Source organism: Mus caroli, unplaced genomic scaffold (genome assembly GCF_978045245.1).
Source record: "Mus caroli unplaced genomic scaffold, Mus_caroli_1 scaffold_20, whole genome shotgun sequence".
NCBI classification, from domain to species: domain Eukaryota; kingdom Metazoa; phylum Chordata; class Mammalia; order Rodentia; family Muridae; genus Mus; species Mus caroli.
The window spans coordinates 53,880,114-53,896,566 of NW_028227275.1; the positions used below are offsets into that span (position 1 = coordinate 53,880,114).

Below are 16,453 nucleotides of genomic sequence, written 5' to 3' on the forward strand. Positions count from 1 at the left end.
TTTTTGTTATTGAAGTTTTTAAGTTGACAAAAAGCTAAGGTTATCTGAGAAGAGGGACTCTAAAGTTAGAATATGCCTCTATTAGATTCACCCATAGGTAAGTATATAGGGCCTTTTCTTGATCAGGGATTGATGTAAAAGGGCCTGATCCTCTGTGGGTGGTGCCACATTCCTACTTTAATAATTAATCTCTCTCTCATCAAGAAACTTTAATTAAACTTTCTTACAGAATCATTATGAATTGTGAAGATTTAATTACAATAGCTTGGGCAACTTAACACATGGCTATCTCATGTCTCCCAGCAACTATTAATACATCCTCAGGAGAAATGTGTGAGCCTTTCCTCGTTAGCAATAGCAACTACCTGTAAATCCTCAAGGAGAGGCAGGGTTTCATGAACTTCTCTACTCTCCATTATGGAAGTTGATGGTCTACTCTCATGCAGGTCTTATATATAGATGCTGAGAATTTAAAATGCATTAGCCATTCGAGGTCAAGAAGACAACACTACACATCATCTTAGCCCTTCCACTGCCCTTGATCTTTTCTCTGCTCTCACTTTCACAGTGTTCCCTGACAGGGTGATATAGACATCCCATTTATGACTGAATATTGAACAGTAGCTTATTCTCAGCACGTTGACCAGTTATGACCCTGCAGTAACTGTCACCAACTACAGAAAAAGAAGCTCCTCTGTCCAAATACTTCATCTATAAACGTGAACAAAAACATTTGGAAGGCAATTCTATCAGACATCATTTCTATTAGCAAAATAGTTATAATAAGCTCCCCCACTAAGGTCTGTGACATTCACAGTTGTGGGCTTTTGACAGAGTTTAAAGCACCAATATAAATTCCCTCCTGTTAAGACCACTATGGAAGAGTAGGGGATGAATTGAAGGAACTGAAGGGGATGGCAACCCCATAGGAAGACCAACAGTGTCAACTAACCTAAACCCCTAAGAGCTTCCAGAGAGTGAGCCACCAACCAAATAGTATAGACGGCTGCTCCAAGGCCCCTGGCATATATCAGCAGAGGAATAGAATCCTCCTAATCCTGTAGAGACTTGATGCATGGTACTGGTATAGTGACAGACAAATAGACCAATGGAATAGAATTGAAGACCCCGAAATGAACCCACACACCTATGGTCACTTGATCTTCGACAAGGGAGCTAAAAACATCCAGTTGAAGAAAGACAGCATTTTCAACAAATGGTGCTGGCACAACTGGTTGTTAACATGTAGAAGAATGCAAATCGATCCATTCCTATCTCCTTGTACTAAGGTCAAGTCTAAGTGGATAAAGGAACTTCACATAAAACCAGAGACACTGAAACTTATAGAGGAGAAAGTGGGGGAAAGCTTTGAAGATATGGGCACAGGGGAAAAATTCTTGAATAGAACAGTAATGGCTTGTGCTGTAAGAACGGGAATTGACAAGTGGGACCTCATGAAACTGCAAAGCTTCTGCAAGGCTAAAGACACCATCAATAAGACAAAAAAACCACCAACAGATTGGGAAAGGATCTTCACCAATCCTAAATCAGATAAGGGACTAATATCCAATATATATAAAGAACTCAAGAAGGTGGACTCCAGAAAGTCAAATAACCCCATTAAAAAATGGGGCTCAGAACTGAACAAAGAACACCTGAGGAATACCGAATGCCAGAGAAGCACCTGAAAAAAATGTTCAACATCATTAATCATCAGGGAAATGCAAATCAAAACAACCCTGAGATTCCACTTCACACCATTCAGAATGGCTAAGATCAAAAATTGAGGTGACAATTGATGCTGCCGAGGATGTGGAGAAAGAGGAACACTCCTCCATTGTTGGTGGGATTGCAAGCTTGTACAACCACTCTGGAAATCAGTCTGGCGGTTCCTTAGAAAATTGGACAAAGTACTACCTGAGGATCCAGCAATACCTCTTCTAGGCATATATCCAGAAGATGACCCAACCGGTAAGAAGGACACATGCTCCACTATGTTCATAGCAGCCCTATTTATAATAGCCAGAAGCTGGAAAGAACCCAGATGTCCCTCAACAGAGGAATGGATACAGAAATTATGGTACATTTACACAATGGAGTACTACTCAGCTATTAAAAAGAATGAATTTATGAAATTCCTAGCCAAATGGATGGACCTGGAGGGCATCATCTTGAGTGAAGTAACACAATCACAAAAGAACTCACACAATATGTATTCACTGATAAGGGGATATTAGCCCAAAACTTAGGATATCCAAGATATAAGATACAATTTGTTAAATGCAATAAACTCAAGAAGAATGAAGACCAAAGTGTGGACACTGTGCCCCTTCTTAGAATTGGGAACAAAACACCCATGGAAGGAGCTACAGAGACAAAGTTCGTAGCTGTGATGAAAGGATGGACCATTTACAGACTGCCGTATCCAGGGATCCATCCCATATGCAGCTTCTAAACGCTGACACCATTGCATACACTAGCAAGATTTTGCTGAAAGGACCCAAATATAGCTGTCTCTTGTGAGACGATGCCGGGGCCTAGCAAACACAGGAGTGGATGTTCACAGTCAGCTATTGGATGTATCACAGGGCTCCCAATGGAGAAGCTAGAGAAAGTACCCAAGGAGCTAAAGGGATCTGCAACCCTATTGTTGGAACAACATGATGTACTAACCAGAACCCTGGAGCTCTTGTCTCTAGCTGCATATGTATCCAAAGATGGCCTAGTCGGCCATCACTGCAAAGAGAGGCCCATTGGACTTGCAAACTTTATATGCCCCAATATAGGGGAATGCCAGGGCCAAAAGAATGGGAATGGGTGGGTAGGGAAGTGGGGGGCGCTATGGGGAACTTTTGGGATAGCATTGGAAATGTAACTGAGGAAAATATGTAATAAAAATATTAAAAATTAAAAAAAAAATAAGTGTAGTCCAACAAGACGAGGCTTCACCCTTAGCAGGTAACTACTTGGCAGCATGACAGTGGTGTTGGCTTTGCAGATGCTAAGAATCTAAGATAGAGTCGTTCTTTAAATTGTGTTTCACAGTTATAGATATCAGAGGAAGCCAGACAGTGTGGGGCAGAGTTGGAGTCACTGCAGTGTAACCTTGATAGGCCATTGCATGAACCTGAACTATGGAATGTTTGCCTATAAAAGCCCCATGCACTGAGTGGAACTAACTCAAGATAGAAGTTGTGTATGATAAACGATATATAGCTGGAAGTGTGCCACCATCTAATTCCCTTAAAACTGAAGTCTCAGACATTGTACACGGAGCTATAGGATGTGATATTTTCTGACTGGGTTTTTGGTCTTGGCTTTGGCCTATTATTTCCTCACTCTGCCACTCTTCTTCTCTTTTGAAATAGGAATGTGTACTATATGCTGCTGTGCTGGTATAGACTCTGATTCTGATTCTGCAGGGGGTCAGAGTTAAGAGATTACCTTGAGTCCCAGAAGAAGCTTTAAACTTTTGAACAATGTTGGGACTGTTAAATTACAAGGATTTTTGAAGTTGTGGTAAATGTGTTTTGCATCATGAGCTGGCCATGACCTTATGGAAGTCAGGGGCATCTTGTGGTTTCTGTATAAAATGTACCCTACAGGTTCATGTGTCTCACTACTTGATCATCAGCTGGTTACAATCTTCCTGAAGGTTATGAAACATTTAGGTGGAGCTCTACTAAATAAACTAAGCCACTGTTGGTGGGCGCTGAGACTTTATAGATTGGTCCTCCTTGTTTATCCTTCTCTGCTTCCTATACAGGTACAATGTTCTCAACCTATTCCTGCCTCTATGTCTTCCATGCCTTATACCATGTCTTCCTTATCGTGATGTTCTCTGATCCTATGGAGCTGTAATCCAAAACAAACCTTTATCCCTTGAGTTGTTTTAGTCAAGATACTTACCAAATAATAGAAAAGAAATGAACAAGGTCATTTACAGGTTAGTGATATACTAACCTTCACGTATTATTATTGTATTATATATTATTTTTGTATACTAGCCTTTTCTATATTGAGATATGGTCCATTCCTAGCCTCTCCATGACTTCAGTACTGAAGAGATATTAGATTTTGTTGAACACTTTTTCTCTATTAAAGTAAATTATGTGATTTCTGTCGAGTCCTTTTATGTAATTATATTTACTAATTTACCTACGTTGTAGCATCCCTGAATCTCTGAAGCCAGGTTGATCATGATGCTTTTTAATTCTGTTGGCCACTATTTTATTGAGAAGCTTTTGGTGTCATCTGGCTTCATAAAATCTTCATAAGCCTTCCATTCCCTTTATTTTATGGAATAATTTGAATGGTGTTGATACTAGTTTTTCTTTGAATATTGGAAATTCTACAGTGAATCCATGTAAAACTTGGCAGTTTGTATATCTTTTTAAATTATTCATTTTAATCTTGTTTTAATTTTGGTAGGCAATATGCATCTATAATTTCACCTACATTTTATGCTATATAATTTGGTGCTATATTTGTTTTTTAGTATGTCTTTATGATTTTCTAAATTTTATTAATATCCGTTTAGTGTCACCCTTTTCACCTCTAACTTTATTCAGACATTAACTCTTTCTTTTCATTACTATGACTGGGATCTCATTAGTCTTGTTTATCTTTTTAAAGGACCAGCTCTTAGTTTAATTTGTTCTTTGTATTCTTGTTTTAACACTATTCACTAATTTCTATTCTGATCTTAATCACTTCTCACACCTACTTCCTTAGAGTTTGTGTTGTTCTTGTTTTTCCAAAGCTTTAAGTCTATAAGCTCTTTGGCTGGGATTTTTCAAAAAATGTTATGGGTATTATAGGCTATAAACTTTCCTCTCAGGACTGTCTTTGTGGAGCCCTGTAGATTCCTGTAAACTGTGTATTGATTTCTGTTCAGTTCGAGAGACTTTTTTTTTTCTTACTATCTTTAGTAACTCATTTGTCATTCAGCGGTGTGTGATTTAATCCCCATGAATTTGTGCATCTTGTGTGCTGTTTCTTGCTGTGGTCAGATAAAATAAAGGGTGTTAGTTCAATACTACTATATTTGTTGTGGCTTGCTTTGAACACTCACATATGGCCTATTTTGGACACATTTCTAAGAGTTGTTGTGAAGAATATGTATCCACTGGTGTTTAGGTGAAAAGTTCTGTAGATGTCTGTTAGGTCCTTTTGGTTTAGTTTAAATCTCAAAATGGGCTTATGACTTGAAGGTGGCCCAGGGAAGCAGGACCAAGAGTGTAGCTCATGCAGAGACGGAATTTCTTACTAAATATGAGCCAGCTTATGGGGGTCCAGGGAATTCATGGGGAGCAAAGGAACAATATGGCAATATAACTGTAGTAGAGACTAGACAGGGCAAGGTCTTGGCAGGGGTTGAAGAATTCACAAAATCCAAGGACCATGCAGGGTGATTTTCCAGACAATTGCAGGTGGGGTAAGCCAGGCCCAGATCTCAACAGGAACAGAAGAACTCACTCAATATTCAGTGGAATCTCATGACACAGATCTCCACTATTCACATTTCTATCAGAATTCTAATCTTCTGACCTCCCACCAGAATCATCCATTAGATCTGTTCACAGCATTCTAACATTCTGCTACCCTATACCAGCAAACTCTTCCAGATCTCTCTAACAAACAACTTAATCTAATATCATCCTCTGACTTCAGTCTAGACATGCTATTCACAGAGACATAGCATGCCATGATGTGCTTCAAAATAGGATAACCACAAAGTGAAAATAAACACTCTGCAGAGAATTGATCCTCTTAACACTATTTGTTTTCCTTTTGGAAAAGGTTGGACGTTGAGGCATTTTGCCTTCCTGCCTCTGCCTTCTGAGTGCTAGGATTAAAGGAGTCCACCACAATGCTCGGGCTAACAGTATTTTTTTTTTCAATCATTAAAATTCAGTGGGTTTTTCCCTTCTGTGTTAGCATGTATATTGCTGTGGTCAGATAAAATAAAGGGTGTTAGTTCAATACTACTATATTTGTTGTGGCTTGCTTTGCACACTCACATATGGCCTTGTTCAAGTTTCATTTAAACAACCATGTTGAGAGTTTATGAATGTAGGTTCTCTGACATATTTTGGAAAGAAAGATCTCACAGAAAATTTTCTGTTCCTCTTGCTCTTACAGTCTCTTCACCAGTGTAAGAAGGGAATTCCATGGAGCCTCAACTGTAGACAAAGATCTGCAGCAAACTAAGAAATGCTTAGAGCAAGAGACTCCCTAGGGGAAAGCCCCAAATTGGTTATCCATGAGCAGATTAAATTCATATATTTAAGAGATTCTGTGTGTGTGTGTGTGTGTGTGTGTGTGTGTGTGTGTGTGTGTGTATAACAATAATTAAAGAAATAGAAGCCATGGGGTAGAAAGAGGAGAGGAAAGGATACAAATTATGTAATTATATTTTTATTTTAAAATACTTTCTTGTTTCTGTTTCTTTTTATGTGTATTTATTTTATTTTATTTTAAATTATCTTTAATCTATTTTTACAGTCCAATTGTTATCCCCTCCTGGTTCTCCCTCCAACAGTTCATCATTCCTCCACCTCCCCGCTGTCTCCAAGAGGATGTCCTCCCCCCACTCCCCACTCCACCAGACCTTCCCACCTTCTGGGGCCTCAAGTCCTTCAAGAGTTAAATTCATCTTCTCTCACTGTGACTATACCAGGCAATCCTCTGCTGTATATGTGTAGGGGTTCTCATACAAGCTAGTGTATACTGCCTGGTTGGTGGTTCAGTATCTGAGAGATCTCGGGGACTCAGGTTAGTTGAGACTGCTGGTCTTCCTATGGGGTTGCCCTCCTCCTCCTCAACTTCTTACAGCCTTTCACTAATTCAACCACAGGAGTCCCAGACTTCAGTCCATTGATTGGGTGTAAGCTTCTGTGTCAGGTGCTTGTTGGGCCTCTTGGGGAGCAGCCATGCTAGGCTCCTGTCTGTAAGCACACCACAGCATCAGTAACAGTGCCAGACTTTGGAGCCCCAACATGCCCCCCGCTTGAGATGGATCCCAAGTTGGGCCAGTCACTGGACCTCTTTTCCCTCAGTCTCTTCTCCATTTTTGTCCCTGCAGTTCTTTTAGACAGGGACAATTCTGGGTCAGAGTCTTTTTCTGTGGGATGGCAACACCCTCCCTCCAATTGATGCCCTGTCTACTGGAGGTGTGCTCTACAAGTTCCCTCTCCCCACTGTAGGGCATTTCATCTAAGGTCCCTCCCTTCTAGTCCTGAAAGTCTCTCACCTCCCAGATCTCTGATACATTCTAGAGGGCCCCTGACCTCCACCCACCCCCCGACGTTGCATATTTCTATGGTTATCTATAAGCAGATTAGATTCCTATATTTAGGAGACTCTGTGTTTGTGTGTGTGTGAGAGAGAGAGAGAGAGAAAGAGAGAGAGAGAGAGAGAGAGAGAGTCCTCTATATATGACAACAGTTTGTCAATGTTGTTGAAGGTTGTGAAAACTATCATGAAGGAGGAGTTGGAGGCAGCACAGACAAAACCCTCCCCACTGGACTTGTTCCGTACACCTAACCTTCGCAAGCGGATCTGTCTCCTAGCCTTTCTGAGGTAGGCTTCACACTGAGCTTATTATTATTAGTTCATGCTTTTAATCAAACACTCAGGAGACAGAAACAAGAAGATGTATTGCGGCCTGCCCGCAGTCCACAACACAAACAGTTCAACTGAGAATGGCAGTTCGAACTGAAAAGAGAGGAATCTAGACGGGGCGGAAGAAAAATTGGAGCCAAGACAACAAACATTCTGATCAAGGCTCAATTTTACTATTTTCAGACACTCAGTTATAAAGGAAGGGGGAGGGAACCCAACTTCCCGCCAAGTAACTCAGGGTCCAGTAGCAGGACAAACACATGTGTGCCTCCAGGCAGCAAAGGCAGGTTCCAGCAGTAGGCGTGGCAGGACGAATGAGCAGGTAGCTCCATCCTTGAGCAAGCAGGTTCCAGGCTGGGGGAAGGGAGGCCACATCTCCTCCCATTAGTTAACAAAGCAAACAAACAAAAAAAAGGGGGCTGGCCTGAGGCAGAAAAATTATTTATGTTCAATAGTTCTGCCTGAGTTCTTAGGGCTAAAGAAAAAACCTGTTTCCGTGGGATTCCCTAACTTTTCTAATGGTAAACTGTATCTGACTAAGACTGTCTTTATTATCCTAGTAAACCACTAACAGAATAGGCTCTGACTTTATAATGCTAATTAGTGCTGAATAGGTAGCTACCTGTTTGCATTTTAAGTAGGGCGTTGGAACCCTGGCTGAGTTTAACTAAACAAATTTAGAATAACACTGAGCTGGTAATCCTCCGCAATTTTGGGTGACAAGCAGGGGAAACAGGGAGAAGGGGGTAAGACCAGCTCTTTAGTACAAGGCCAGTTGGCTTTTTTATTTGGGTGGGAGGCAGTGAAGGGCTTGCCCTTACGACAGTAAGGTCTCCAACCTCTCTCCCCCCTATTAATTAAGTTTAAATAGGCAATGCTTAACAGAGGTGATCAAATGATTCTTTTCATCCTTAGATGAGTGGGCCTTTAACCTTGACTTGGCTGGACATTGACCTGATTCCTCCCGTGAGCATTATAACAACTCACATCTGTGGCTCTTGGTATCTTTTGGGGAGGGGAGGCAGAGCCTTAAGTATTTTTGGTTTTTAGCTGGAGTCAGATACCAACCTCTTTCAAATCAGGTGTGTCGCACAGGGAACTCAGAAACGGTCAAGCTGGACCTTCCCTCCGCAGTAATCTCCTGCGCCAAGCGGTACCCATACTGTATTTATATGATTATGAATCAGTAGCGCAGTTCTGAGTTATGCGCGGTCTCTATATATGAGACTTGTCAACCTCAGATTTAGCAAGGCCTAGACAAAAATTATGTCAGTATTAACATCACTAATTTTGGTTAAAATAGGAGCTGAAAGTCTTTCCTCTTCATCTCTGTTATTCCCAATAGCCTGAGGAACTAAGGACACCTTGCAGTAACAGCAAGGGTGGAAAGCCAGAGGCCAGCTAAGGGACTAAGCCCATCTCTATCAAAATAAGAACTAATCTCTGTAAATATATATGAAATTTCTACTTCCCTAGCTCTCTTGGTAAATCTAAATCTTATCTTAGCCTGAAAACCACATGCTGGGATGTCCTTGGAAGGGAGATTAGCAGTACCACCTGTTTGCTCTTTAGGGGCAGAGAATCAGAGAATGTAGATTGACCTGCTTGAGAAAAGGAAGAAATCTAAACAATGAGAGTGTAGCAATGTAAATTTTCTGTTTGGAGAAGTCAAGGTACTTTATTTAGATGCAAATTGTAAAACTAAAGCTAATCTCCGGCCTCTTGTAGGGGAATTGGCTCAGAGGAAAACAGTTTTTTGGGAGCTTCCACTCCCAGCTGAATTCTAAGCACAAGAGGAATTTTAGTCTTTAGAATGATACTTACGAGAAGAGACAGAATCTGTGTTTACCTGACGAATTAATCTCTCTGGTAGCCACCGTGCTTCATCTTCATCTTGTGAAAAAACACAAACCGAGCCTCTTCCCCAGATTAGAACTGGATCCGGACCCTTCCATTTATTAGTCAGGGCGTCCTTCCATTTTACCAATGCATAAGAATTAGAAGTAACTGGGTGCCAGTGGCGTTCCGCTGCAGACTGACCTTTAATGTCAGTTTGCAAAAAGTTTAGGACAAATAAGGTGAAGGCAAGATGAGCCTTTGGTGACCTTGGGGGAAATGCTCTGAATTAACTTTGCTAGGTAATTTAGAATATAGGAATCTCTAATAATTGAACTGAATATTAGACCAGTCTAAGATTGAGTTAGAATGGCTGGTCACACTGAAGAAGAGTGAAAAATCATTATGACTCTATTAAATGACTAATTTTACTAAGTCTGAATATACAGTCTCTGATGTACTATTGCCATAAAGTTAAAAGGCTAGAAGCTAGTCTAAACTGGAAAAATGACAAGCAAGGATTTAAGGTAAACTTCCCTTGAGAAGCATTAGTTAATAAAATACTTTCCACTTAGGAAACAATATATACTGAAAGATTAAAACTTTTGGCTTCTTGTAAAGAAGCAGAAACAATAAACATTTTTCTTACATAATGTAAAGCTATATTAGCCATACGTAGAGGCAAAATTTTCTAGTGATTACCAGTTTACTAGAAGCAAAAATCTTTGAATTTAAGCATTATTTTAAACATCTGAATAGATCTGTAACACTGTTAAAAAGAAATTTTCTTGAACACAGGGAAAAACTTTTTTAGGCATTGTTTGCAAAACAAAAGAAAGGGCCACAAGCCGCTCTGGGGCTGCCCAGAGCCCTGTATTGACTCAAAGGTAAAATACTTTTTAATCTGAGCATTAATCTTAAATTTGCAATCAAACTGCAAGCTGCAGTCAATGGAACAATGGCAGTTTTAACCATAATTTTTGAGTTTTTGTGCAAGGTTAGGATAATATCTACAACTTTGGGAAAGCAAAACCTATGTTTAAAACAATTTATCACTGTTAAAATCAATATTAGAAGCATTACTATCATATTACGAAGTTTGGATATCAATTAATACCTATGAATACCTATTAAAGCAAGCTTTAACGCTTTAATAAAGAGGCATTGCTTTATATCTTATCTTAAATTTTACTATTTAGGATAGGAACCACATTAATCATTATCTAAACTAGAAATATCTTAAGAGACTCAGCCTCTGAAGCTTAATCTCAAACTCTAACTCGCTTAGCCGTGTGTCCCTATGAGTAGCACCTCCCGAAGTGGTGACTATAGGTGAAGCGGGAGATTCGTAAGAGGACCAATTCTCATTAAGGTAATGGGCAATTCCTCTATCTGAGTGATTTTTGTTAAAATTCAGTCCATCATCAGAGTTTCCACATTTATCAATTTTTGAGTTAAGAAGATCTTTTTCTGAGGAGGCCTTCTCTGATAGGCACTCCTCCTGAGATACCACAAGCTCCGCCTGAGGGCGATTTAGCCCTGGAAAAGTTGCATCTTTTATAGCATCATTTACAAGCGCCCAGAGACCTAGGGTAAAATTATCTGTCTGAGCGATATTCAAGGCCTCACCAACTTTCTCCCAGGTTCCACAATCTATCATTTCTTCTTCTTTGAACCATGGACAACAGCTATCTATCTTATCTAAAAAATTTCTTACTAAGAGTACTTCAAGCCTTACTCCTCTGGCCTGAAGCAACTCCTGAAAACTAAAAACAACCGCCTGATCCATGACTTTAAACCCTTCCTTCTTCCACCTAAGCAGCTTTCTAAAAAGCTGCGGCACACCGCCTGTCTCCGTATCTAGTTCTGATTAACGAACTACTGACCCCAAGCAGAAACAGTGTTGGGTCAGCACTGATTCAAACTTGATTCGTATCCTACCGCATCCTCAGCAACACTTTACAAAACTGAAATTTTAGGCTAGCGCTAGCATGTGTACCTGTCCGTTGCTCCGATACTCCTCCGATACGAAGATCCTTTCCTTTCTTGTGGAGCTCCACACAGCAGTCGTTTCTCTTAGCATCCCTCTGCCATTCTTCAGGTCCCTGTTCGGGCGCCAACTGTTGCGGCCTGCCCGCAGTCCACAACACGAACGGTTCAACTGAGAATGGCAGTTCGAACTGAAAAGAGAGGAATCTAGACGGGGCGGAAGAAAGAATGGAGCCAAGACAACAAACATTCTGATCAAGGCTCAATTTTACTATTTTCAGACACTCAGTTATAAAGGAAGGGGGAGGGAACCCAACTTCCCGCCAAGTAACTCAGGGTCCAGTAGCAGGAAAAACACGTGTGTGCCTCCAGGCAGCAAAGGCAGGTTCCAGCAGTAGGCGTGGCAGGACGAATGAGCAGGTAGCTCCACCCTTGAGCAAGCAGGTTCCAGGCTGGGGGAAGGGAGGCCACAAAGATGTATGTGAATTTGAGGCCAGTTTGATCTACATATGGAGTTGGAGACCAGCCCAAGCCTTATATATTCAGTCCCTGCCTCAAAAGACAGTATAGCCATTAATTTTCCCATTAACAATTTTGAGATAAGTGATGAAGACTTTCTACAGACTGAGGGACCCAAAGGGTTTGGGCTATAACAGCAGAGCAAAGTGTGCTGTGGTGAGTTTATCCAATCACTCTGAAGGTTCATTATCAGAAACTATTGCTTAGAACTTCAGCCAGAGGAAAACTTGGAATCTAAGCTTCCTCATTCGTCTGTTTCCACTACATAAGTATATGCATTTCAATGGATATATACTGATATAAAGTTATAACTTTCATTAAGGTCAAGATAAAAAAAAAAAAAACTCCAAAATCCTGAATGGACCCAGCTTGTATCACAAGAATTCCCTAACCCCTTAAAAAAATAACAGTGATGATACATTCGTTATCATAGAATATCTTTGTGATTACGAAATTATCTCCCACATGTTCTCCATAAAACAGATGCCTCAATACTTTAACTAAAATGAGCTGCCAAAGCTAACTATATTATCATGTATGGGACAACCATTCCAAGCCTTATGATATAACATTTTTCTTTGTTCCCTACAGATTTGTGTCAGTGATGTCTTCATTAGGCCTGCTTATCAGCTTCCAATACCTAAGCAATAATGTGTTCCTACTGCAGTGTCTCTATGGTGTGGTGTGCATCCCAGCCAATGTTCTTGGAAATTTTTCAATGAACTACATGGGCCGCAGAATGACGCAACTGATTTTCATGTCTGTGTTGGGAATCTCCATTCTGGCTATTGTATTTTTGCCTCAAGGTGAGAAAAGGACACAGGATAAGCAAAGAAAATTAATCCATCCTTTTTCTCAGAATTTTTTAGGTCCTATCTGTAAAGTATTGGGGGAAAGATAGCATATGGATTTTCTGTAAGCAGTCTAGACATTGAGGACACATTTTCCCATTAGGATAGGGCAATAATTGTCAATTTTTCAATAAATTTTTGTTGTGACATAGCATGTGGGTGCTGGGACTTATAAGACTTTCTTAATTGAGTAGAAATTGACACAATGAATAGTTTTCCAACAGACAGTTTTCCAAACAGCAGTCCTATCCTTGAGTCTTTAGACATTATTCCAAGTCAGTTCCCAGCTTTCACCACTGTAGACCTTCTGTCCTTCCACTCTATAATATTGCACATAGATTTAGATGCTGTGTGCATCTGAATGAGTTGACAGTCCTCTATAATCTTCCCCATGGCAGTCCTACATTCTACATGAAGGATTTCTGAAATCCTAGAGAGAAAAAGGTAGATATGATCTTCCACATTCACCGTGCTCTCCACCTCATGAGCAAATATCAGAGACACAATGTCCAAGCTGTTTTCAGAAGCTTTACTTCATCATAAACCAATCTATACAGATAGGTCCCTTTCTCATCTTGTAGTCATGGGTAATTCCTATCTCTCTGCAGTCTCCCTTCACTATATGTTAGATCTACACAGACTCCCAATAAAATTATATTCCATTCAGGGTTGGAGAAATGCACATTTCTACACTCAGATTTATCTGTCTGTCTCACTAGACTCTCACCGGTCTTCCTCTCTCCAGAAATGCAGACACTGCGTGTATTTTTATCAACATTTGGAGGAGCAATTTCTTCTGCCTGTATTACGAGTTCTCTTGTACATGCAAATGAGCTAGTCCCCACCATAATCAGGTATGACTCAAGGTCAGAGCAGACTTTTTTCAGTTCATTCACTTTTACTGAAAGGACAAGAGCAAAACTGCTGGGTAGTTAATCAATCAGTTGTGGTGCTAACAAGAATGGCCTCAATCTCCTGAAAAGTTACCTTTTGCCAGATAAGTTTAAGACCAATGTACCAGTAGTCACACCTCTCCTATACAAGCTGGAGTCACCTAGAAAAAGGTAGGTGCCTAAAGAAGTGTAGCTTTTTAAATGTTTTATTTTGTATTGGTCTTTTGTTGTGTACATTTTTAATGTTTTATAACTTCATGCAGACATGATGGCATTCACTCTTCATTGTCTTCTCTTATCTCTGTCTACTCTTGCTAACTCCCTTCTTCCACACTGATAAACCACCTATCCTCATGTCTTTGCTGTTGTTGCTGCTGCTGCTGTGGCTACAGGGCTTTAAACTACCATAGATAATTTGGGTTTCAATATAACATTTTAAGGTACTATCTTTTTATTCATCTAACTTCCCCTTATCCCTCCATCCCTACTTATATTCCCTCAATATCCCCTTTTCCTTTCATGTCACATATATACTACAGATCCCTCCCACTACTTAAGACCGTATCTTCCCCTCTCATGATTACTTTTTCTAGTTCATAATCTATACCTATGGCCCTACACACATATATGCATACATGAATGCTAAAGTGTAGCATACAAACATAACAGAAAACATGTAGAACTCATCCCTCATAACATATTTTATTATAAGTAATAAACAAGTGCCTTAATACTCTGTCCTTGACAAAAATAACACCAAATAAAACAGAAGTTTGAATGGTAAAAATAAGTCACCAGCATCCTTAAGTTCAATTACACAGCTCATTGACTTGTAATTAATGTGAGATATAAAGTCACAAATTCTATGTGTGTGAACTTGCTAGATTACTTCTGATAAATGCTTTATGCTCCAAGGGCAACTGCTTTGGGAGTCGTTGGAATTGCTGGAAGTGCTGGAGGAGCGCTGTCTCCTCTACTTATGATCCTCACGACATACTCTGCTTCCTTGCCCTGGATCATCTATGGGATTCTTCCCATCCTTGGTGGCCTCGTTGCCCTTCTTCTTCCTGAGACCAAGAATCAGCCTCTGCCTGACTCAATCCAAGATATAGAAAATAAGTGAGTAAAACCTCTACCTTCCCCTTAGAGGACTTTGTTGAGGAAGATAAATGAGAATTCAGGGCCACATTCTCACTAGCAGGCTGACAATTAGGCTTTTTCACATATGGCCACTGGTGCTGGCATAGGGACCTTTTCTACATCCCTTTCTATATGGATTTCATAGGTGTCTGGAAACTCTACATCATAAGGGCCAGCCCTGAACGCATGGTGCTAGAAGAATTAATGATAAATACAAGTTTGTATGTCCTCTGTTTTACTCTGACCCATTGTGAAACATATGTTGACAAGGTTGTGTGCCTTCTATTTTGCCATAATATAGAGCACATATCCTTGAAGATATTTCAATCACACATAAATATAAGTATCATTTCATCCCTCAGGCCAAGTCCCCCTCAGCCAAGTGAATGTTGGTAAGTTTTCAGAAACAGTCTCTATTGACATGGGATGTGACAGTCAGTATCTAACTTACAGATTATATACAAGACTGAAGAGTCTGACACTCATGAAGTCATATCTCAGGGAAGTACTCTTATGTTTGCTGTGTGATTCAGACTATATTGTTTCCACTAGAAATGAAATGTTCATGTCAGTGAAGAATTTAATAGTCTATAAAATGACCATGAAAGGAAAAAGAGAAAATTTTAAAACTTTGGTGTCCTTCCCAGGCTTTCTCCCAAAACTCATTTGAGAATGTCATTATAACCAAGTAGAAAGTTTCTGGAGACTTCAGTCTTTTATTCACATGATTTATTCCAACCTTTTGTGAAGAATCATGGAGTTCCTAAAGCTGATGGGTAAAGAATGAGCTTGCTCTAAAGAATGCAGGAAGATCCCTCTTTTCTTTGTCCTTTCTCATTTTGTTTTTCTTTACCATGTTTGCTGTATTTGTTCCAGGAGGAAAAGCTCAAAAGAGGCAAAGAAAGATGTGGTTGCCAAAGTGACACCATTATAAAGAATTCCAACCGGCCTCTGATCAAGGAGAAAGATGAAAAACATATCATTCAGCATATCATGGTCCAGAATTATACCTAGATGTTAGCAAGATTTTTCCATATAAATCGTTGTATAAATAATGAGTTAAATTAAAATTATACTAGTTTGTCATGTATAAAATAACTATAATAAAGAAATTTGAATAAAATCACAATATATTGAAGAAACATTAACTCGAAATTTTTATAGTCAGTGATACTGGTCAAGTTTCAGTATACAGTACATGTTTGTGATGTATGGCAGTTCAATGGAATTGAAATCTTCCAGTCTTCGAGCAGGAAGCAGGGCGCAGGGAGGCTTCATGAGACTCAGAAGGTAAAGAAGACTTGGAAGGTTCTGGAAGGCCTTCATCTAGCTTTTTTAAAGAAGTAAATAGTATTGTGGGAGAAAACCCAGCAGCCAAGCTTGAAAGCAGATATTTAACTACTGAACTGCCCAGAAACTGTTCAGAAAGCCACCACTGTGACAACTTGCATAAAGTATTGAGGGGACTTTCAGTGACGTAGCTGCTCTTTTCGAGTCATCCCTGTCCCTGTAAAAAACCTTTTACTCAAATTCCTGTTGGTAACCCCAAGAAATCACCAAGGCAATCTTTGTTGCAACTACTGTGTTCTTCATGGGTTA

The 16,453-nt window shown here is 39.9% G+C and overlaps 1 protein-coding gene across 2 annotated transcripts in view; it reads left to right on the top strand.

Moving 5' to 3' along the window:
- LOC147000185 (solute carrier family 22 member 19-like) overlaps window positions 1-15,887 on the top strand; it is a 37,746-nt gene extending 21,859 nt beyond the window's left edge. Inside the window, exons 3-7 of one of the 2 annotated variants that reach the window (XM_085833937.1) lie at window positions 7,450-7,584; window positions 12,562-12,776; window positions 13,567-13,675; window positions 14,630-14,833; window positions 15,731-15,887. In XM_085833937.1, coding sequence (XP_085690063.1) covers window positions 7,450-7,584; window positions 12,562-12,776; window positions 13,567-13,675; window positions 14,630-14,833; window positions 15,731-15,788 — 721 coding nt within the window. In that variant the 3' untranslated portion in view covers window positions 15,789-15,887. The remainder of the gene's footprint in view (window positions 1-7,449; window positions 7,585-12,561; window positions 12,777-13,566; window positions 13,676-14,629; window positions 14,834-15,730) is intronic. The other variant, XM_085833938.1, reaches the window with a different exon arrangement.
- Window positions 15,888-16,453: the final 566 nt, after the last annotated feature.